This window comes from Mus caroli, unplaced genomic scaffold, assembly GCF_978045245.1.
Source record: "Mus caroli unplaced genomic scaffold, Mus_caroli_1 scaffold_2, whole genome shotgun sequence".
Classification (NCBI taxonomy): Eukaryota; Metazoa; Chordata; class Mammalia; order Rodentia; family Muridae; genus Mus; species Mus caroli.
The window spans coordinates 169,761,024-169,785,438 of record NW_028227257.1 but is presented as its reverse complement, the minus strand read 5'-3'; the positions used below and the strand labels follow the sequence as shown (position 1 = coordinate 169,785,438).

Genomic DNA, 24,415 nt, shown 5'->3' with positions numbered 1-24,415 from the left:
TGGTCCACCAATCTCTCTACATATTCTAAGCCATTCTGACAATCCCTTGTTTTTCCTCGGCGCTATTGCACTTCTGCACTCCTGAGTGGCTTGTTCAAAGATTAATTGCTCTATAAAGGGTCCGGCACAATCAGGATCCCCGAAAATCTTTCCTGCTACCTCCATCATCCTGGCCACATAGTCTGAGAATGGTTCCTGAGGTCCCTGTATAATCTTGGTGAGCTGATTACTAGTTTCTCCTTTACGGTTGAGTGATTTCCATGCCCGTATAGCAGTACTGGATATTTGGGCATAAGCTCCCCAATGATAATTGACCTGATCTGCTGCATAAGGACCCTGTCCTGTAAGGAGTTCAAAGGTCCAGTCTCTTTGCTCTGGGGTCAGGGCTGCGGCATTAGTCCTAGCCTGGGCCTGTGCCGCCTCATGCCATAGGGCCTTCCATTCCATGTATTGTCCCATGCTTGGTAGCACAGCTTTCGCCACTGTTTGCCAGTCACTGATCGTCAGGGCGGTTAATGCCAGTCGATCTAACTGCATTAGAGTAAAACTGGCATTTGCTCCAAACTTTCTAACTGATTCTGCAAGCTCCTTTATTTGGTTATAATCAACAGGAGCATATACTCTCCCACCATCTTGCTCATAGACAGGGTAAGCGAGCCTGAGCTTGCGATGCACCTTTTCAGGTAACAATGAGAAAGCTTTAGGGCGTATCTCATAAGGTGGTGGGGCAGAGGGAACTGTCTGTACGGGATTCCTGGGTAAAGCATTAGGTTTTGTTGAAATGGCAGGTTTAGAGGTCCGTTTATTTAACGGCCTCTCATCAGGATAATACCTCTCTCTCTCATATCTGGTTGCTTCCTCATCAAGTTCTTCCTCTTCCTCTGTATCTAGTCTCCCACTCTCTGCTCCGGATGACTCTTCAGAGCTTTGAATATTGAGTGCTTCAAGCTCTTGGGTTGGGTACAACCCAGGCTTAGATATAGGTTGAAAAATCGGTACTCCCTCGGAGTCCGATTCCTCATGTGGGGAGGCAGGTATACTGCTTGTTCCCCTCTCTCCCGCCCTCTTAGGCTTCCTGGGAGGTCCTTTTTCACTTTTATTCTTTGGGATCCTCTTCCTAGTTTGTGCACGTGCACCCATCCTCTCACTACGCTCAGATTCTGACATGCCATCCTGAACGGTCTCCAACGCTATTTGTCCCTTTTTTCTGACTTCCTCACATGTTTCATCCTCAAGGCAGTTTTTGATCATCTTCCAAACTGCTTTGGTGCCCATACGTAAGTCGGGGCACAAATCAAGATCCTTCCCCAATTTTTTCCATGAGGCCAAGGTCAAGGAGCCAGAAACGGCATACCAAGGGGCAACTCTATCTACCTCCTCAACAAAGTGCTTAAGAACCTTGTCCCCTAGCTTTAGGTCTCTTTTCTTAAGGAGATTTTCAAGTGATGTTTGGATTGACTGTGACGACCCCATAACGGGTCAAAAGTAACCGCAGCTTATCTACGTCCGCCTTAAGTCACTTTTAGAATCAAAAAGATGTCTTGGTGCAGCCCACGGCTTATCTACGTCCGACTTACGGCAACAGCAAGAAACCGAAAGTATGGCTCGCCTTTCTGCTCTTTTATTTACCAGAGACTAATTTGGCGCCGCGATGGAGTGCAACGCCGCTTATCTACAACGGACTGATATGCTGTTGGAAACTTGTTAACACCACCGCCTATGTTCACAGATATAACTGGCCAGGAGGAAGAGTAGAAGAGCTAAAATAACGATGATAATGGCCTCTGGAAATCCAAACCACAATCCGGACAAACCCAATGCCTGGGAAAGAGTTAAAGAAAAGAGTTCATGTTCAGGCATACCTTTCCGATGCGTAGTCTAGCCACAGTTCTGAACCCTCCCCGTCGCCGAGGGGTCTCCGAAGGTGCTGACGATGGTCTGGTCACAATTCCCGGGTTTTTCGGCACCAAATGTCCCGCGCTAATTTTCCCGCCAGCAAGAAACAACGCGGCACACAAATAGGATCCTTCTGTGGCAAGCTTTAATGCGTCTTGAGAGGGAGAGCATCAGCTTCTCAAGGCGGAGACCCCAAGCCCGAAAACCGCCTCCCTTAAATAGGAGATTTCTCTCGCCTCGGACGTGGCGATTCCCTATAGGCCAAATTCTTGTCACCCGAGGTGACGTTGTCAGGCGGGCACCTGGCACCATGAACGGTTAATGCCAGCACATGCGCGGATCACTTGTTCATCTCCAGAGGCAGGCGATGTGGCGCCATCTTATAATGGCGACGATGTGGGGTGGCGCCCCACAGGAAATGTTAATTTATAAAACACCCTTTGTTAATCAAGGTAACAGGATTTTTAAAAATAACCTGATATTTAAAACTTACGACCAAACTAAAACCCTAGTTTAGTTGCTTTGTTGTTTGTTGTTTGTTTTGTTTTTTAAACAGAAAATCGTTAAACTGATAGCCACAGGGAAGGAAAGGAATGGATAAGCCATACCCAGTCAGCTAAGGGGTTGCATGCTGGCTTGCGGTTTTCTGGATGGGTGATTTTCCTGGGTGGGAGTTGATAGGACTCTGCCCTTCCCTAAAGTGAGCTGTATGTCACCTTTCCCCTGGTGTCTTTCTGCCTCTTCTCACCTTAATAAAGGAAGTGAACAGAGCTGCCTTAGATGTAGTGTATAGCCTTACTGTGCTTAAGCTAAGGCAGTGAAATGGCCCAGGACTAGGGAAGCAGACACAGGTTAGTGTGGTGTGGATACAGCGGGCTTTAAAAGTCCAGATGCTGGATCTGGAGAGATGGCTCAGCCTCTAAGAGCACATCCTGCCCTTACAGAGGAACTGAGTTTGGTTCCCAGCATCCACATCAGGCAGCTTGCAACTGCTTATAATTTCACATGCACCCGTGTCCACACGCACGTGCGTGTATACACACACACACACACACACAGAGTTAAAATATAATAAATTAATCTTTAAGAAGTCCAGATGCTATGTCAGGGTAATCTACACTAAGATGCTATGTCACTAATCTACACCAGATGCTATGTCAGGGTAATCTACACTAAGAATGCTGGGTGGGTGTAGCACTTGGGCTGCACACAGTGATCTGTGTGCTCTTCCCCAGACACTGCAGTGTTGTTGAGAAAGCTGCTCAGTGCATCTAAGTGGCTACAATCTGCTAGAAATGCAAATAGTCTCTGACCCCACAGAATGTAGATTCCAGCAATGTAGACAGGCACCTGACGTACCAGTAATTACGATTAAGTTGACAGACACTACAGAGAAGTAGTGGACGCCATGGAAACACCTGGGGAATCAGGAGAGGCATCTTTGAGGATGTGATTCTCCCCAGGCAGAGGTTCCCTGTGGCCAATAGGCAGGGTCTCCTGGGCTCAGAGAGCAGCAGCTGAGATGTGAGAAGGGTGGGAAGGAGCCTCACTGCAGAGTCCTGAGACACTGCTCCACTGCTCTGCCTGGCAGCCCCTCAGCTATCCTGGTTTTACTTCCTTCCTTCAGGTCTCTCCTGAGGTACAGATGTGACACGGGAAGCAGTTGCCTCAGAGACCAATAGCACCTCACAGCCCTGGCTCTAAGATTAATTACAAGTAAACAAGTAAACAAGTAAACAAGTAAAGAACTTTGTGTTCCTGTGATCCCTGGAATTTCAGTCTCCATGAGGCTGGAGACCTCCGTCTGTTGTTCACCACCATAGTCACCAGGGCCTAGACCATGGTGCCCCAGGGTTCTCAGGTAGATTCTTAGTGAGATGGTCAACAGACTACAGAAATTGGGAAGGTGACTGGGGATGGGGCTATGGTGCTAAGTCAGGCTCCATTATTCACAACCTTATAGGTCATGCTCAGAATTTTGATTTTAGTCAAAAAAATTGGACAGTCACTGAAAGATTTAAAGTATAGCATTAAATAGCTCTGGCTATAGAGCAAAGAAATACTTAGGGAAGGAAAATGAACAGAGGTCTAAGAAGTCATTGTCCTAGTCCACGTGAGAGGTAGGGAGCTTAGAATATGAAGACAGTAGGGTTGAAGAGAGGTGGACAGAGGTGCAAGGCCTCAGGTAGATAAGGGTGTAAGGCCTCAGGGAGACAGAGGTGTCTCACCCAGACAGGCAGGGGTGAGAGGCCTCAGGTAGGCAGGAGTGAGAGGCCTCAGGTAGACAGGAATGGGAGGCCTCAGGTGGATAGAGGTACACAGCCTCAGGGAGACAGGAGTGCATGGCTGACATGGCACAGAATGGTGGACTAGATGTGAGAAGACCCCCAGACTCACATCTGACTTTAAATTGTCATTTGTTTCTTATAACCTAGCTATATCCAAATAAGAATGCTGCTCAGCTGAGAGAGTTTAAAAAAATGATGATGATCATCTTCATTATATAGATGAAAACAGAAGAGTGCTAAGATGAAATGTACACAATGTGGAGATGCAGTTACTGTTGTCGAGTAAGGGAGATGCTGAGTGGATGCCTCCCTAGGACAACCCAGAGTCTGGGCTGCTCGAGAAGTGTGCTGCTGTCTCAGTGATGGGGGTTCCTACCCTTGAGTTCTCTGCACCTTGTCAGTCCCGCTTGCCTGAAGGATACTTCAAAAATACTAACCTACAATCTGAACTACAGAATGCACGGTTGGACATCTTCATTAAGGGTGCAGTTACTTTTGGTTTACACCTCTGACTTGTAGTCCAGATCCAAGGGTAAAGAGCTTGGAAGAGGAGCTTGAGAGTTAAGAGTGCCCCGAGGATGTGACTGCTAACTTGTGGATCCCTAGGAGGGACTGAATCTGCAGAAACCAACACAGGGGAAGCAGGTTGTCAGCATGTGGAGGCAGAGCTCAGGCACCTTCCACAGCCAGCCAGGCAGCACAGCACTTGGCTACCCCAGGTGTTTTGGAAATTTTTAATAAGTGCTATTGTTTTCCGGAATATTCACTTGTATAGAAAACTATATGAAGGCGATGCGGGCTTTGAGGGTTGTTTGAGGATTACTACTATTAAGGTTTAGTTTCTGTGGTCTTTTCCTCTGAGAATACTGATGTATCTTGTCCGTACTTGTCTGCACGTGCATCAGTGGCATAAGCTGTAACCTCTGAAACTCCTAACAGTGATGTGTTGGAGTTTTATAAGAGCCCTCCAGTTTCCTGTACTTCCTCATAGGTCTTGACATGTATAATGAATTCAGTTTTTAGGAGAACCATGTCTTTCTTTTTGTTTGTTTTTTTAAGATTGGCCAATCTGAAGTTTACCTCATCAGTCCTGACACCAAAAAGATTGCACTGGAGAAAAATTTAAGGAGATATCCTTTTGCTCTCAGGTAAATTTACACGGATTATTGATTTAATTCGGCAGGGGAGGGGGATGGATTAGTGGGTTCCGAAGGGGAGACCTGGAAAGGGGAAAACGTTTGAAATGTAAATAAAGAAAATATCCTGATGTATGCAGTAGACATGCTATTGTGTAAAAACTAACATGCTTTTGATGCTTGATTGGTGGTCTTTGTCTTACAGTGTAAGGCAAATTATAATCTTGAAATGAACAATTTTGCTTTTTGGAGCAATGTACTGGAGAAAATAGGTCTCCCTTCCTTTCTTTTCCCTGTTATTGGTACTAATGCTTTCCAGGGACTTATCTGTGTATGCATGTTGTATTTATAATTGGTATGCATATGTGTGCCCATGTTTTATATATAATTGACATATATGTGTGCATATGGCTTATGCATAATTATATATGTGTATTTCATATATAAGGTGTAGAGAAACATATTTCTACTTTCTTGAAATTCTTATTTTTTTATGTTGTCATTATTTCTTTTGTAAACTATGAGAGATGATACATATCTTTGAGGAGGTTTTTACCCAGGATGCAGTGTCTACTTGAAACTTTCAGTGTTTGATAGTTAGTCTTCCAGCTGTGATTCATAGACAGATTGGGGGGGGGGGATCTGTCACTGTGATGAGCCAGATTTCTCCGCAAATAAAATACCATTTACATAACAGTTTGGTGACTTTTTTTTTTCATAAACTCTAACTTTTCATGTCTGTAATAAGATGCAACAATCTTGGTTGTTTGTTAATCTAAAATGTAAGCTAGTTAAGTTATCAAAAAGATAATACTTTCAATTATGAAAATAAGCAACGTCCTTAAGAAGTTGAATAGGAAAGCCTTTTCAAAGAAGGTACTTTGATAAATGACATTCCCCATGCAGCAGCCTCTGTTATCGCTTAGTTTGTTGATGGGGGACACTGATTGAGATCAGGATATATCAGCAATTACTGACTGGAAATGCTTGCCTAAAAGTAATGTTTTCCACAGAATCTTGATTTACTCCTAATTATGTAGAAATATTAAAATGTTAGATCTTATCTAGATCTTATCCTCTCTCTCTCTCTCTCTCTCTCTCTCTCTCTCTCTCTCTCTTTTGATAAAGTGTCTCTGTGTAGTCCCTGCTGTCCTGGAACTCACTATGTAGCCATTCTGGTCTCTGAACTCACAGAGATCTACCTGCCTGCCTCTGCCCCCTGATCCCCACCCTGAGTGCTGGGAGTAGAGCTGTGTACCACTGCAGTGGGAGACCTTTGCCTTTTTTAGAGCTGTGTGGTGCTTTATTCTTTCTTAAAGAAGTGAGGTTGTTCAGATCATCTCAGCCTAAGTTATTAGCACCCATATTTCTTCTTGGTGATACTTTCAGAAGGCTTGATACATTGATAGTCACAGAAGGTACATCATTTGTATTCAGGTTTTCTTTCAGTTTCCTTTCCTAATACTGAGAAAAAGCCACTTACAGCTTTTATGCTGGTCACAGTTCTGGTAGTTGGTTTTAGTGGGGGAAGTCACCATGGACACTTACACAGGTGCTCAGCTTCCTCTCTTTCTTGTTCAGCAATTATTTTCACTATTTCCTGTCAGTCTGTGAAAAATAGCCCAGAAAAAACAATTTACCACACGAAGTCTCTCCTATGAGCTTGCTGTTGCTGTAGGTTGGTCGGTCGGTCGGTCGGTCGGTCGGTCGGTCAGTAGGTCGGTCGGTCGGTCGGTCGGTCGGTCGGTCGGTCGGTCGGTCGGTCGGTCTGTCTGTTGATTGGTCGGTCGGTCAGTTGGTTGGTCGGCCCAGCTGACTTGCTGTTGACTCTTGACTCCTCTGCACAGGTTGAAGAGATCATGATGACTCTGAAGCAGGCTTTCACGGTAGCTGTGCTGGAGCAGACAGCTAAGGCACCAGCCAAGCTCTGTGAGGGCTACCCCTTGCAAGACCTGCACAAGCTCTGCGAGAGGATATAAGGTGAGTAGGGGGCACTTTTAGCGTGTAGCGCCAAGGCCTTGGGTGGGAGTGCTTGTGGCCCTACTCTGTAGGGCCATGTCAGAGGGATCATAGATGACCTCACACCGTGCAGTGGATGTGTGACAAGAATCTTTCCTGGGCATGATGGAGACAGAGCTAAGGACCCACACCCCCTCTTGCCATCTCTCCTCCAAGGCACCCTGGGAGGAATAAAGAGGTTAGGAATACATGTGTCCAAACATTTACTGAGCTGTGTGAGAATGGTGGGTCTTTCAGATTGAACACGACAGAGATCTAGTGAAATGAGACCTAAGAAGTTTACCATGTTTTCTAGTAGAGAGTCACCTGCAGTTCTGCCAGGGCAGTTTTAATGGAGGAGAGCAGAAAACGGGTTCCGACTGAGAAGTGAGTGGGAAGGAATAAAAACCAAAACCCCAAAACCATGGTGACAATCTTCACTAGAGTCTCTAGATGGTTATGAAATGTCACCATTTGCAGGATTTATTTAATAATAAGAGTTACTGTTTGGTTGTAAGTCTTTCTATCTAGGGGTATGGTTTTTGAGATTGTCACATGATTTAAGTTATCGGATTGTAGAAACAAAGACATGATCATCTTGTGTATCTAGAATACTTGTCACAAACTATAATTCGGTAAAGAAAAACTATACTGACATTTAGACCTAGTTTCTCTTTTTTTTTCCTAAGTAATTGTGGGAAACAGTGCTTAGATGTTTTTAAAAGATACTGTCAATTTTAACTTCATCATGGTGTGAAGGAGAAGTAAAATTGTTTATAATTTTATGAATAAGTTGAGAGGTTAGAGCCATCTAGGGATAAACTAGGGTATAGCAAGCCCCGGATCCACTGTCTTGACTACCAGGCAGGCTTTACCTGCAGCTACCCTCTCTCAGAAGAGGAAGGAGCAGGCTCTACCTACATTGAACCCTCTCTCAGAAGAGGAAGGAGCAGGCTCTACCTACATTGAACCCTCTATCAGAAGAGGAAGGAGCAGGCTCTACCTACATTGAACCCTCTATCAGAAGAGGAAGGAGCAGGCTCTACCTACATTGAACCCTCTATCAGAAGAGGAAGGAGCAGGCTCTACCTGCAGTGAACTCTCTCTCAGAAGAGGAAGGAGCAGGCTCTACCTACAGTGAACCCTCTCTCAGAAGAGGAAGGAGCATGCTCTACCTACAGCTACCCTCTTTCAGAAGAGGAAGGAGTTCTCTTGAGTGAGAACTGTTCAGGGTAGAGTGAAGTCTGGCCCTGGTCATCAGGGAGGGGCAGCAGATAGGGTGGTAGTGAGTGGTCAGGACTCCTTTGGAGGAATCTGGAAAGACGTATTGTGTGCCCTTTTTCTTCATTTTGCATCTAATTCTATCTGTAAGGAGATTTCTAAACATTTTGTAGGTGTATGGTTTTTGATATTGTCATATGATTTAAATTATCCAATTGTAGAAACAAAGGCATGATCATTTCTTATGTATCTCGAACACGTGTCACAAACTGTAATTCTATAAAGAAAAACTATATTGACATTTAGACCTATTTCTTTTTTTCCTAAGTAATTGTGGGGAAAAGTATACCCAGATATACAATGTATCCTTTTCACCTTTGTTTTTTTTTTAAGAATCTGGTTTTTGAAGGTTCCCACTGCTCTCCTTTCATCTTCCTGAGTCACAGCTCACCCACCAGTCTCTCCCCCTTGTCACTTTGCCACAGCTCCAGGCAGCCACCGTTCTACTTTGTGTTTTCCTGTGTGTGTGTGTGTGTGTGTGTGTGCACACGTGCATGCATGCGTTGGGGTAATTTGTGGTGTGTGAATGTATACATATGTATGCCTGTGTGTGTAGAAGCCAGAGCAGGGACATGGCGGTTTTCCTCTGTCTTTCTCTGCCTTGTTGACTTCAGACAGGATTTCTCACTGACCCAGAGCTGGTTTTGGCTGGATTCGTCCTGCTGTTAAGTGCTGAGGGTCTGTTTGTCTCTGTTCCCGGTGCAGGAGTTAGAGGCCCGAGCAGTGCCCTGCTTTGACTGCAGGTTCAGTTGCTTACAGAAGTCTCTTACCACTGAGCTTTCTCCCTTTCTGATTCTACAAATTGAGGTAATCTAGGTACCTTGTAGAGTGGAATCAGTAGGATTTGGTTTCTTGGTTTTGGTTTCTTTCACTCAGCATTGCATCTTCTGGGTTTGCTCATTTTATACATATCAGAATCCTATTTCTTTCTTTGACTGAATAATATTCCATCAGCTGATTCATTTATTCACCACTGGACATTCGGGTTCTTTTTGCCTTTTCCTGTGTGAGCAGTAGTGCTAAGAATTTTGGTGTACACACATCTGTTCAGGTTTCTGCTTTCCATTCTTTAGAGTTAGTGGATTTGCTACTTCATATGGTGAGTGTTCATATGGGTTTCTGTTGCTGTGGTGAAACACCATGTCCAAAGCAATTTAGGGAGGAAAGGGTTTATTTGGCTTATACTTCCACATCAAGGTTAATTATTGAAGGAAACCAGGGCAGGAAATCAAACAGGGCAGGAACCTGGAGGCCAAAGGTGATATAGATGGGTGATATGGAGGGGTGCTGCTTACAGGCTTGCAATCCATGGCTTGCTCAGCCTGCTTTCTTAGAGCAACCATGATGACTGACCTTCGGATAGCACTGCCCACAATGGGCTGGGCCCTCCCCGATCAATCACTAATTAAGAAAATGCCCTATAAGCTTGCATATAGCCCAGTCTTACGGAGACATTTTCTCAATCAAAGTTCCCTCCTTTCAGACAACTTTTGCTTCTGTCAAGTTGATATAAAACTGGCTGCACAGTGCGTCTGTTTAACTTTCAAGCCTTCCTGTACTCTTCTATAATAATTATATTCCCATTATTCACCGATCCTAACTTCTCTGCATTCCCACAGAAATGATTTTTATAATGGTAGTTGTCCTAATAGGTATGAAATGTTAGCTGGTTATTTTGTTTTTATGAAATAAATTTATATAAACATCATAAAGCCTGAAAAGGCTAACTTTGGTCATTACAGTGCTCTTGAAAGAAACATGATTGATTCATTTTTAGAAAACATTTCCATGTCGTTACTGCTTGCTTATAGCATATAAATTATATCTGGAATGAGAGTTTTGCTTTAACGAGAGAGTGCAACTGAGAGGCTCCGGTATAGCAAGCCCCGGATCCACTGTCTGACTACCAGGCAGGCTCTACCTGCATCTACCCTCTCTCAGAAGAGGAAGGAGCTCTCTTGAGTGAGAACTGTTCAGGCTAGAGTGAAGTCTGGCCCTGGTCATCAGGGAGGGGCAGGAGCTGTCAAGATAAGGCAGATGATGGTAGAAATGCCCCTACAGGCCTACTCAGCCAGCAGTGACTTGGGCCTTACAGGCAGAGGAGATCTTGATCTGCAGAGCTGGCTCCTGCTGAGTTCCACTTGGTAAATCAGCATTGGGCCTGAGCATGCAGAAAGTTACAGCTGGAGGTTCTATTTGGGACCAAGGGTTTGCTGTTGTGGTTTGGAGAATAATCATTCAATTCCCTTTTACATGATAAAATCCAACCGCGGCAGAAAACTGTACAGCTATAGAGAGCATCCATTAATTAACTATTAACCAAAGCCAGGAGGCGTCTGGGAGTGGGTGTTTTACTCACTGTGTGTGAAACATTACTAATGGAATAGATGGTGAGATATGAGAGGCCACCTTGGAAGAAGAACAGATTTGGGGTCCTTTAATTTCTATGGTTGCAAGTCCAATAAATAGAATGGAATGATTTCTCGGAAGCTGTTGTAAGGGTGGTCTTGGGTGGGGATGGATCTCAGTGGTGGCATCCTGACCTGGCATGCATGAGGCCCCAGGTTCTAGGCCAACAACTCCCACCAAGCATTTTGTCATTGCCAGTTGAGCATCCCCAATCCTGAAATCTAAAAGGCTCCAAAAGCAGCAAGGCTGTGGCTCAGTGGTGGAGTACTTGCCTTGCTTGCATAACACCCTGGGTTCAATTCCATATACTGCAACACCACCCCCTGCCCCCAAGTAAATTCTTCTATCAGGAAGTTATGTTCTGACCAAGCAGTCCACAAACTATAGGAAGGACCAGTAACATGACTGTTACCTCCTTCCAGCCTAGCAAGGCTGGCTGTGAGCATCCACAGCTTAAGCAGAGCCACCTGCTGTGCTGCTCCTTTGTTGTGCCACTACCTGCCTGAGGCCCAACCTGCCTCAGGCTGAACCAGTTCTCTTCCAAGATTTTCTGGAGTTAGCACAGAACTGTTATCTTCCCTGCAATCTTGGAGAGTTCCCACTAAAAGGCTGACCTATCTACTTCAAAGGAACTTTACATGCCTAGAGATGGGCCTCCCCTCTTCTTTATAAAGTGTGTTTGCTAACATTAAAATTGAATCTTGATCAGACTGACTGTCTTGGTTTCATCTTTGTCTTATGCCGCCTAGCTCCCTCTTCTCTTCCAGATTCCAACATGCTTTCTCAGAACAGAACTCAGACATGTGAACCGCTGACCGGACACAACACATGACCATAAGAAGAAAGACTTAGAGAAAATTTTTCATTATTTTATGTATATGAGTACACTGTAGCTGTACAGATGGTTGTGAGCCTTCATGTGGTTCTTGGGAATTGGACATTGGACCTCTGCTTGCTTCAGTCAGCCCCGCTTGCTCTGGCTCAAAGATTTATTTATTTATTATAAATAAGTACGCTGTAGCTGTCTTCAGACACACCAGAAGAAGGCATCAGATCTCATTATGGGTGGTTGTGAGCCATTATGTGGTTTCTGGGATTTGAACTCAGGATCTTTAGAAGAGCAGTCAGTGCTCTTAACCTCTGAGCCATCTCGCCATCCCGAGAGTGTTTTCTTAATCAGTTGATGTAGCTGAGTTATGCCCCAGAATGTATAAAATAGGAGAAATACATGTGTATTTATTCTAAATACACAAATAATGTATGTGTGGGTACACCACATACTCAGTGTTAGCACAGTTTCTAAGAATCAAAGCTACTCTGGAGTATGTACTTGAATTTTATAACCATAAAACTGCTATGATACTTAAAGAGCATTTTGCTTATTTCCCAGTTGAGAGGAATAGGAGATTGCTGAAATTAATCATGCTCTCTCTGAAAAACAACATATTGAGTTGGGGTAGACGGGTCTACCATGGTGAGGTATCTTGAGTTTAGCTAGGCCCAGTCAGAGGACCTGACCATCCATATGGTGAAGAAGAGGCAGAGGCTTAGGATTCAGCCTGAGGTTTTCACTGTGTAGTCTAACTATTCTAGTCTAACTTTCTTAGAGGCCTGAAGCTTCCCTCACATGGCTAACAGTGCAGAGTTGTTGCTTAGACTAGATCAGGGACTTTTTCTTATATTTGGAAAGGTTTTTAGTTGGTTTTCACTGGGTACTTATTAAACTGAGACACCATTGTGCTTCAGTATTGAAGTATTGCTACAGAAAGCCTTGAGCCTGCCCCTCTGGCCTTTTCTCTACCTCATCCCACCTCTGTATTCACTTATGTCCTGGAGCCATCTGTGTGTTGGACCACATGATTCTACCAATCCATAGTGATCTGGTTCTGAAAGCAGACAACTCACCTCCTTAGTTGATAGGTAAGCTTGGACAAAATATATGATTTTACCATCTTGGTGTCTTATGTATACATTGAGATTACTAAAAACAGGGCTGGGAGGATGGCTCAGCAGGTAAGAGCACTGACTGCTCTCCCAAAAGTCCTGAGTTCAAATCCCAGCAACCACATGGTGGCTCAAAACCACCCATAATGAGATCTGACTCCCTCTTCTGGTTCATCTGAAGTCAGCTACAGTGTACTTATATGTAATAATAAATAAATCTTTAAAAAATAAAAATAAATAAACCATAATGTAAACATTTTTTTAAAAAAGATTACTAAAAAACAAAAAAAATCCCTACCTCTGTGATTATTTTGAGATCTCAACATAGGAAGTATTGAATGAAATGGCATTAGTTTTATGGTGGCCTTGTAGAGTTCATCTTGGTTTAAGACAAAATAAGGAAAAATAACATTCTGGAAGCTGAAGTGCCTGCTGGACTTTGCTTAGGGTCAGGACCTTGTGCCTGTGCAGCCAGTAAGGAGGGCTGGGCTGACCTCCAACTGAAAGAAGAGACAGGGACACTGGCTTTGGGATCAGACTAGCTACTGACAGACTTCTGGCCTCTCGTGAGTTCCCATGTCATGAGCCGTGGACACAGCACACTCAACTGTGCAGTGGAAGTATGTTTCTTGAGTCACCCTGCTGGCTCCATGCTCTGGCAGCCTTCTTTCTCTCCAGCCCTCAGTCATCCATGGAGATGCTTTGACCACTGCTCCTGCTACATAACTAAGTAGTCACAGTCTTTACTTAGCTGCCCCCCAGGGCCCTTTAAGCACATCCTGCTGTGCAGAACATTCCCATGCAGCCTTAGCTGCAGCTCAGGAGGTTCATTGTCTGACAGAGTGAAACAAACCTTTTAAATCAATTGAATTCCATTCTTTGAGTCTCCCTGCTCCCCACTCCAGCTCTACATACCTGGTTTTGGTATGATGTAATGGCCGGTTTTATTTATAAAACCTACCCTGCCTCAATTCAGGGCCAAGAGGTTTTATTGGTGGCAGGAGTTTGCTCTTTGTCACCATCTTGAATAAAGGACTTTTGTTTGGCCTTATATTTCTGGTGGCCATCAATTATTTCACTATCAGCTTTGTCCAGTCCCTGAGCAGGCCTCCTTCCTCAGCATGGGGAGACTTGGGCTAGCAGAAACTAGCAACAGGTCTTTATTCCGTGGAGGTCGGACTAACAAGTTCTCAGGCTTCACATGTTCTCTGACTCTATACCTGACATCAAAAAACCACAAACTAAGCCCTGTACTGTATTCGTGCAGGGATGGAATGTCTTGAGATTGTAATCGGTGCTGGGCTTTTATGTGGTCATTTTTATAGCGTTTCCTCAGAATCCTCGGTAATGGCCATGGTCTGGTCTTAAGACAATTAAACACTCGATGAGAGGAACAGAGTCAGCCACTCAAGGGCGTGTATCTGTCGGAATGTAAGTGGAAGTCAAGGGAGAAGTAGGATTCAGTTTCAAATCAGCACCAGCTGCTTGTTATTAGATTGTATTCAGGTTCTCTTGTAGTTAGACGACTTTGTCATTATTGAAGGAAATGTTTGGGTTGCCTTCAGCATTTTAACACCAAACAGTAATCTGGAGCTGCGTGCACCTTGGGCAGAGTATCCAAGGGCCGCATTTGAAGTGGCTTCATAAAACTCTGTGTCCTTGGTCTTCCTGCGTATGAGATTTGGACAATATCACACTCGTGGAGTTGTCTTGAGAATTCAGTGAAATTCAAGTTCGATCTAGGAGTGCAGTTCCTCACACAGCAGCATTCAGTTAGTTCACAGTGATGCTGTTGTCAAATCTAGTGTCCTGAAGTGGGTGGGTGAGAAGGTGAAGGAAATGAGTTCGGGGGGGGGGGGAATTCAACTCAGCACTCCCCCCACAGACACCTTGTCTTTTTCTCTCTTCTCTAAAGGAATGAATTCATCTAAAACCAAATTAGAACTCCAGAAGCACTTGACTACACTGAACAATCAGGAATAGGCCACCATGTTCGAGGAAGTTCCAGTACAGTAGCATGTAGCAGGGATGCACAGCAGGGAGCGTGCTTGTGGAGTGTTCTCTGGGTGGTGAGGAGTCAGAGGTGTCACCACTCCCCAGGAGCGTGAGCCAGTGTCCTGTTAAAAAGTAGGTAGACCAGGAGGCAGAAGGCCACATGCTTTCCTTTGCTCCTGGGAGCCTCTGTCAGTCTCTTCCCTCGAAGTTACAAGACATTTGTACATGCGTTTGAGCACAATTGGCCCTTCTGTATTTTTTGTTGTCTGTTTTGAAAATATATGTGTCATACGTTAGAGCCTTAAACTGAAACACAAAAATCAAAACAGACTGAAACCAGCACACACAGAAGCACACACATGAGCTGCATGCATTAGACCTGGAAGTCTGCTTTTACCATGCTTGAAGCTGCTGCATCTGGGGAAACCAGGCCACAGTGTCAGGCCTGCCTAGGGCCTGCTTGTCAGGAGGGAGCTCAACATGGATTTCATGTCTGCCAGAACCTGGAGCCATTTTTGTGGGGTTTTGGCGAGTGCAGTAAGACAAAGAATTTATACATCTTTGCGTGTGTGTGTGCGTGTGTGTGTGTGTGTGTGTGTGTGTGTGTGTGTGTGCTGTGTGTGCCCACTAGTGCCTTGTCAAGTCCACAGTTAGGGGCCAACTAAACCAGACAAGCAGGTAGCCATGCCTTTGTTTTCATCCCTGTGGGGGAGGGGATGAAAAGGCTCAGCTTTCTTTCTGTTCTCACTAAAGTTCTTCAGTTCCCTTGTTCTATAGGCTTGGCATACATTTGTAGAAAGAATAGGAAGATTTTGTGGGGGGCTGTTTTCATTTATCAGATGGCCTCAAGGGTTGGTTTATTTGCCTGTGCTTTGCTTCTTATTCTTAATGCATTGCAGCTGCAGCCAAGGCCTTCAGTGTGAACCCACCTAGGTCAAGGTGCTACCAGGTCACTTGGGAGCATCTTCCTGGCAGGCAGGCAGGCAGGGAAGATGCATCTCCCTTCCTTAGTGGTTTTCACTTTGATGTACAACACCACATAGCTTCCCCTGAGCAGAGGGGCGATGCCTGAGGAAGGCAGTTCCCAAAACCCTCCTGCAAACAGGCTGTTTCATGTCCTCCTGCAGTAGCAAGGAGTCTAATGGACATGAACCCTCTCGTCTGTGAGCCGAGACATGGGAAAACAGCGCATAATACAAGTGTACTTGAAAAGCAAGGTTATTGTGATGCTATTGCAGAGTGCAATTTAGTGCTCTCCACAGCTCTAGATTGATGGCTCTGAAGAACAGAAGCAGTCATGTTGTTCACTGGCTGAGAAAACCCAGCTCATCCTTTACCTTCCACCGATGCAGACGTAGGCTTTTGTGAGAGAGACATATTTGATCTTCCATGATGGCATGTTGATGGTCTTCCTGAAAGGCTTTCATGGTTTTTCTAATCAGTGACTGTCTCTACTAACGTATTTGAAAATTCACATAGGTCAAAAAGGTCTTAGAAAAATGTGATGTAATCTTTCCTGGAGGGTAATTTATTTCTGAAAAGCTCTCCCAAAGGTCAATTATTATAAAGCCAATGTAATTACCGTTAACAATGATACATACTGTGTCGTTAGTAATGTTGCCTATCATACCAAGTGTTTCTTTAGGAGGAAGTTTAAATAATAACTAGGCAAATGTACTGGAGATGATGGTGGCTGACCTTGAACCCTCAGTCCTGGGCCATTTCACTGCCTTAGCTTAAGCACAGTAAGGCTATACACTACATCTAAGGCAGCTCTGTTCACTTCCTTTATTAAGGTGAAAAGAGGCAGAAACACACCAGGGAAAAGGCGACAGACAGATCACTTTAGGGAAGGGCAGAGTCCTATCAACTCCCACCCAGGAAAATCACCCATCCAGAAAACCGCAAGCCAGCATGCAACCCCTTAGCTGACTGGGTATGGCTTACCCATTCCTTTCCTTCCCTGTGGCTATCATTTTAACGATTTTCCGTTTAAAAAACAAAACAAACAACAAACAACAAAGCAACTAATCTAGGGTTTTAGTTTGGTCGTAAGTTTTAAATATCAGGTTATTTTAAAAAATCCTGTTACCTTGATTAACAAAGGGTGTTTTATAAATTAACATTTCCTACTTAAAATTGTGTTGAAACATATTGCTTTAACATCCCTCTTGAACCTCTTTTATATAACTATATTCTGCAACGAAAGGGTGTCTACAAACATGGATGTGTAAGACAGATTTTTCAGACCTCAAGCTGCAAAAAACCGACAGATTTTACCGTGAACAGAATACTTCGGTTCTCCTCTATGCCTGTGGGCTGAACCACTTTGTGCCCACCAGTGAGGTGGTTCTCATTATCATTGTTAAAGGAACTAAAGGTGCTATTGAGGAGCATCCTGGAACTCCTGGAACTCCTTTCTGAAGGCCAGTGATACAGTCCAGGCTGTGAGAAGGATTTGCGCATGGGCCTGGGGCCAGAAGCCAATGGCTGCCCAGTGGGCGCTTCCCAGTATGTTCTGTGACTGCAGCTCACATGGTTGAACTCCTCTAGACACTTATGGATCAGTGCGGGTGGGACCTTCTTGTGAGCCACGGTCACCCGGCCACAGAAGAACACCTTGAACTTTTTCTCGGAGGGTAACACAGCTCTTCCTGGCCTGCCTGATGGAGATGATGATCTCAGGCACCTGTGCAAAAGGGGTGTGGTTAGAGACACCTGGCAGCAGTGGGACCAAATATCAAGGTTACAACTCAGAACCACAGCTTCCAGAGCAGGGAACCCTGGCTGACAGAGGGGCTGGGCTGTACTGGCTCAGATCACAGCACTCTCTAAGGTTAAATGACCAGCCCCAGGGCCGGCTTGCATTGTAACCCCTCAGGGCCTCAGGGCATCTCCACTGGGCTTTGTCTCTGATACAGTTACCTAAACATACTAGCTCACTCTGAAGAGTCTAGTGTCCTTAGAAAAGCCTTCCTCAGTATGTGGTGAGGCAAAAGGCTCTTACACTTACTGAAATTACAGCACCTTTGGTTGTTCTTTTCCTTGGCAACAAACAAGTTATGACTTGATCCTGTATTTCCTAATGTGGATTGATAAGAGGACGGAGAACCCATGCCTACTGCCACAGTAAACCACTGAGGCTTCTCACAAACAGCTTTGCTTTCCCAATGTAAACATCTCAGAGGAGAGGCTCTCCCACCCTTCAGCATCCCTGCCACTCCATCATGTCCACTTATGCTAGGTTCTCCTCAGCAGCTTCAGATATAAGAGGGGTGCGACACCACAGGGAATCACCCCGAGCCAAGTGACCAGCAGTCACAGCATTTGCGTCATGGTTTGTAAGAACCCTGGACTTGTTGGCATGGGCTTAATCTTCTGACTGCCGGGCCAGTTTCTGCTTTGACTGGACACATATATTTGGACCAGTATTTCCCATTTTTCTATGTCTAAGGCTTCCGGTTGATGCCCAAACACCTATAGGCCCCTGTTTATTTAACATCCTAACCAGAAAATTCCAATCCCTTTTTCCAATTCAGGTAAAAATTCCAACCAGTGTGCACTGTAAAGAAAGATGACTCCAGTTCATTTGAAAGCAAGCTTGTATTCTGTGCCACAAAGACCGCTGAAGAGTCAAAGTTATCTTCAGAGATATATTTTTAAAATATGATTCCAAGTCTGGAGAGCTGGCTCAGCAGGTAAGGGCACTTATGCTCTTTCAGAAAACCAGGGTTCAATTCCCAGCAGCATCATGGTGGCTGACCACCATCTAGATATAACTCTCTTCTGGTCTCCTTGGGTACTGCATGCATGAAGTACACAAGCATATGTGTAGGAAACACACACACACAATCTTTTCTTAAAAAAAATGATTCCTGAAACACAGATTTAAATATTTAAAAGCTGTATTTTTTGCTGGTCACGGTGGCAGAGGCCTTTAATCCCAGCACTGCGGAGAGAGACACAGGTGGGTCTCTGTAACTTTTAGGCCAGACTCGTCTACATAGGGTGCCAGAACAACCAGGGGTACACAGAGAGACTGCCTCAAAAGCAAACAAACAAACAAATGGCTAGATTTTAAAATAGGGGGCAAGTGCAGGGGGCGCTGGGTACATTCTTTGCTGTGCACGTGGAGGTCAGAAGACAACCTGTAGCTTCAGTTCTTTCTCTCCATCATGTGACCCAGGGTTAGAACTCAAGCCCTTAGCTTTGTCAGCAGGTGTCCACACCAGCTGAGCCATCTTGACAGTCCAAGGCCAAGGTTTTGCCTGGTAATCCTGTCTGCATGAGGACTTTACATGCTCCTCCTATAGCTCATTCCATACTGCAAATCACTGTGTACATTGTGTGGCAGCCTAAAAATGGCTATGGAGAGAAGATATTACAGAGAAAAGAAACAGCGGGAAGTCTAAGCTACAGCCACAACGTTGCTAATGACTCACAGGATCAAAGCAAAAAACAAAAGCCATGGCTTCTCTCTGGGGAAGAGAGGCTTACAGGATCAGAAACACCCAAGATTTCCTAGGGAAAAGTTAGTTCTGCACAGTAAAAATGGTGCTCCTTCACATCAAAATTTCCGACTTATACTTTGGAAGTGTTACCACTTTCTTAGTGATGGTGTGAGACTATTTTATAGGAGTCACATATTTCCCAATTAACTGTTCTTTCTGAGCAGAAAAATGCAGCTTATTCTATCTTCTGAAGTCTGCAAAAATATCCAATTTTTCCATACATTACACCTTCCAATACCTCAAGAATGCAATGATGTTTTTCATCGTGTTTCAAAGAGGGGGAAAGTGTATGAAGCCATATGAACTAACAGCAACTCAGCAATGAATGGAACAGATACAGACCAAGGCACTCAAGTGACCCCTTCATTCCGGGGTCAGAAGGGGCTGAGGAGCATACCACACCCTGGTCAGAGTTCAGGCTGCCACTGTTTTCCTAACTACAGATTTCTCCAGTGCTTTGATTAGAATAAAAGACAGATAGACTTCACTCAAAGACCAAGGCCCATCTCTCCTTGCTCTGGTGGGCCTCACTATTTAGACATCAATTTACTCTCAAGCCTCCTGCCACTCAACACCAGGAAGGTACATGTACAATGGGAGTAAAGTAGACCAGCTCCTGCAGGAGAAGGGGTTGAGGGGAGCTGGAGGTGGGGTGCGGGGAGGGGTGCAACAGAAGGGAACAAAGGGGTCCTGGAAGACTGAAGGGACTAGAGAAGAGCAGACAGTGAGGCAGGACGGAGGCAAGGCAAGGGTGAAGTGAAGATGTCTTAAAGGCAGGGAGACCAGTCACATGAAAGTAGGCCGGTTGGAGCTTGAAGCTCACAGATACCTAGAAGGAGGGTTGTCTATATTAAGCCCACAATAAACACAACCAAAAACCAGCCTGTATGGGCTATAGAAACATATACATCACGTGACAATGACTCCTGCCAAAACAAACAAAGACCTTTTTGGGGAAAATGAACTGGAGAATTATTCCCTCTGATAAGATCTGGTACTTTTAATGAAAATCTTGCCTAGTTCAGTCAGAGGACTAAGAGCTATGTCATTCCTGTTTGCAGATAAGCAGATAAAGCAAATCCAACTAACAGAGGCGAGGAAAGGAGCTGAGACTGTTTCCCTGGAATAAATAAATCTAACAAAGATTTGGGTTTGGTTGGAGTTTCTGATACTATGGGAACCACGACAAAAATGTTAGGAAATTAAGATCAATTGTCCCAAATTAATGAAGCAGGCCTGTTTAGGTGTAGAGGATCCTCATACTAATGGCTGCACAGTAAAGGCAGGTTTTGGTGCAGGCACAAGTCAGTACTAATTCATAGAGAGGGAAAACTATATTCAAGAATCAGCGATACTTCTGTAAATAAAGCCCCTATTCAAGCACTTGGGTCGGCTTTGGAAGGATTTGGGGATTTTAAGGGATTAAAAGCACACTGTAACTGTAATTTTATTCACAAAGATTTAGGAAGGCAATTCTGAAATCACATTTAGAATAAAGAAAAGGCACTTTTATTTTGCATTACTGGTTTGCTGGCTGTTAACATATAGCTATTTAACAACTCTTTAAAAATCTAAAGTCTCCAGCGTCTGCTTCCTGTACACGGCCTGCAGTGACCAGTGAAGATGGTTCCCTCCTCTCTTAGCCAAAAAACCCTACAAAATCCTGAAAGTCAAGAGGTTCAAACCTCTGTGTTCACTTTATGAACACCCACAAAACTACCCAGGCTATGAAGTGTATATATGTCCAAAAAGCCAGCAAGTAACTGAACAAAGTCACTTTAAAGAAGCCATGTGTCATTCCAGTGGGATGATATAGGTGGGCTCAGTGGGGCTAGTCACAGGGTTGCCGAATTTCTGCTGTACATGACTAAGTAAGTACTATTGGCCTTAAGGATTTACTTGAGGTGAACAGGCACCTGAGACACTCCAATGAACTCAGAGCCCAGGGACAGAGTAACCCACACATGAGTTGCCCTGCCACAGAGATGGTCCTCCCTGGAAAGAATAAACTGCTCCAAAACTAGAAGAGGAGGCTGCACAGAAGGAAGAGACAAAGACACCCCAGAAGAAACAAAAACTTACAACACTGAAATGAATCCAGCATAAAATAAGCACAGCTAAAAGTTGGTTTAGAAAAAAAAAAAGCCATTACTGTCTCTATTTAAAACAATAATGACTTTCCCAATTACATAACAGGGAAACCACTTTGAAACTGCAAAAAAGGAGACAGGAAATAAAGCTTTGTCCCTCAGAGGAAATGTTTCATATTGTTAAAAAAAAGTAATAGAAAAATAGTCTGCTGATAGTAAGAATTAGCTTAGTGATTGTTTGTTGATCATAAGGGAGAATTTACATTAAATCAAGTTCTCCCTCACCACACCCTCTATGTCTTTCATTTCAAACAAAACTGCTGACAGCATCTTCTCAGGTCTCCATACATTATTTAACAGGAAAACCAAAACTAGCCCCCACTCTCCATACATAACAACCATGACCGCTCACCTTGTGCACTAGTTCCTGCTCACAGGATGAAATGCAACTACAAAGGCCTCAATACACCTCCTCCAGCGACTCCCTGTGACCCTATGGGGCTCCCAGCCAGGGAAATAAGATGCACATATGTTATCTCTAGCTAGATACCAGAACACAAAGCTAACTGCTACATAGCACAGAGAGTGATCCGATGTTAGGGCCATCCTGTCTGTCCCGGCTTCCCCAGGTCAATCAGTACCTCAGTGCTTAGCATTAACCAAAGGACTCAGTCCGTCTCCCAAATGAGTCTAAGCAAGCTCACTGGCTTGCCAGAAGCATGTGACAGGGATAATGATAATGAGTGCACCTCAACCCAGAGCCATGTACCCTCATTTATAGCTGCCTTATCTTTCTATCCCCAACACCTTTGTCTTTTGTCACATGTGAAAGAGAAACAGTACTCAGTGTTCCTACTTTTGAAATAGCAAATTCTATCAGTAGCTTCTACATTCCAGGAAGATGCAGAATATGTTTGTACAAACAGAAAACCTAGAGTCATTAAAAAAAAAAAATGTCAGGGAAGTTCTCGGTAACTGTCCACCACGCCAACACTGACCCTCAAACTTATAAACGAGAGATGAGAAACACTTTAATGGCTGTCTCCTAAGAAGTCGGAGTTATGAAAAAGAAGAGTAAAATGTACCATTTATGAGGTAAATGTGTGGCTACAGCCGGGAGATGATGGTGCACGCCTTTAATCCCAGCACTTGGGAGGCAGCAGCAGGCGGATTTCTGAATTCCAGGCCAGCCTGGTCTACAAAGTGAGTTCCAGGACAGCCAGGGCTACACAGAGAAGCCCTGTCTCGAAAAAAACCAAAACCAAAACCAAAACGAAAAACAACAACAACAAAAAACAAACTGTGGCTACAGGTGTCTCAGTAAAGTTAAGTGTGGGCCAGGGGAGACAATTTAGTGGTAAAGTGCTCACTATACAATCACACCTGAGTTTAGATCCCCAACTCCTGTGTAAACAGCAGGTATGGCAGCATGTGCCTATGACTGGGCCTGACTGGCTGTCCTGCCTAGCCAAAATAAGAAGGTCCAGGTTTGAAGTGAAGAGACCTTGTCTCAAAAAATAAGGAGGAGTGTTAATAGAGAAAACCACATGATACCAACATACAAAAATACACACACACACACACACACATATACCACATGTACACACCATGAACACAGCACATATAAATACATTATATATACCATGTACACACACAGAGTACACAAAGTTAATAAATTAGACTGTACAGTTTCTAAAACAATCTGACAAGTTGGGACACTGGTTAGCAGCACTAGTGCTGTTAGAACTCTTTAGCTTGCTGAATATAACCTGGACAAAACATGGGTCCTCAGTCTAATCCCTCCCACTGAATACACCAAATCTTAACTCAAAGTTCGTTGTGCACCAGAATGGTCAGTGTTCCTAAACCCTTATGTCTGTTGCCAGAGTCTAAAGGGGGCTGTCTGTTGGGAGGCAGGGCCCTAGCATCTGCATCTTTAGAAGAGACTCATCCCTTGTGCCATTTCCTAGTGTCAGCTGGGTCCAGGTCTTTATCACTTGTCCCTTATCAGACCCTAAGGTGAGGCTTTTCCGTCACAGGAACGTCTCCTCTGTGCAAGGCTAAGCCAATCAATTTATTTGAGACTTCAGCCAAGGATGAATGGGGCAAAAGCAGCCACACTGCAAGGTGGGTCCCCAACCACACTGTGCGTTGAGTTCCAACCACATTTCACAGACGTGGGCAAACTGTCAGTGACAGAGCTACCAAGTCTGACTACACAGGGAGAAGACTGAGCCCAGGAGAATAACTGACCAAGGTGGGCACCATGGGCCACGAGAATTCTCAAGAACCAAGAAAGAAACAAACAAAATCATTGTCATTTTTCAATAATCCATCCTTTAAAAAGGCGGGGGGGGGGCTGTAGGAGGCAGAGGTGAAGACAGGGTTTCTCTGTGTAGCCCTGGCTGTCCTGGAACTTGCTCTGTAGATCAGGCTGGCCTCAAACTCACAGAGATCCTCCTGCCTCTGCCTTTTGAGTGCTAAGAGAGACTAGAGGCATATGCGACCACACCCCCAAAGATGATCCCCATTTAATGCATCTTCACAGAGAAGAGAAGCCCTGGAACATCAGCCACAATCCAAGCCCAGAAACAGGTAACAGGGCTTCTTTCCTCCATGCGGCTCACTGCCTATATCTCAAGGTAATTTTCTACACACACACACACAACCCACGAAAAACAAAAACTGAGTCTTGAGTTTTATTTTTTTCAAAGACTGGTGAAGCCTATCTCTTCTCAAAATTAAGTTTTACAGTATATAAAAAATGGTAGCCTAGGGAATAGGAGGAATTTGATATTCTAATAAAAATAATTTTGATACAACATTTTGTTACCATATTTAACAATACTCACTGGTGAGTCACATTC

General features: G+C 44.4%; 1 protein-coding gene across 1 annotated transcript in view; it reads left to right on the top strand.

Moving 5' to 3' along the window:
- The window catches only part of LOC147005975 (TBC1 domain family member 1-like), a 38,973-nt gene extending 24,022 nt beyond the window's left edge, over positions 1–14,951 (top strand). The window contains exons 3-5 of the mRNA XM_085835188.1: positions 5,244–5,332; positions 7,168–7,300; positions 14,868–14,951. Coding sequence (XP_085691314.1) covers positions 5,244–5,332; positions 7,168–7,183 — 105 coding nt within the window. The 3' untranslated portion in view covers positions 7,184–7,300; positions 14,868–14,951. The remainder of the gene's footprint in view (positions 1–5,243; positions 5,333–7,167; positions 7,301–14,867) is intronic.
- Positions 14,952–24,415: the final 9,464 nt, after the last annotated feature.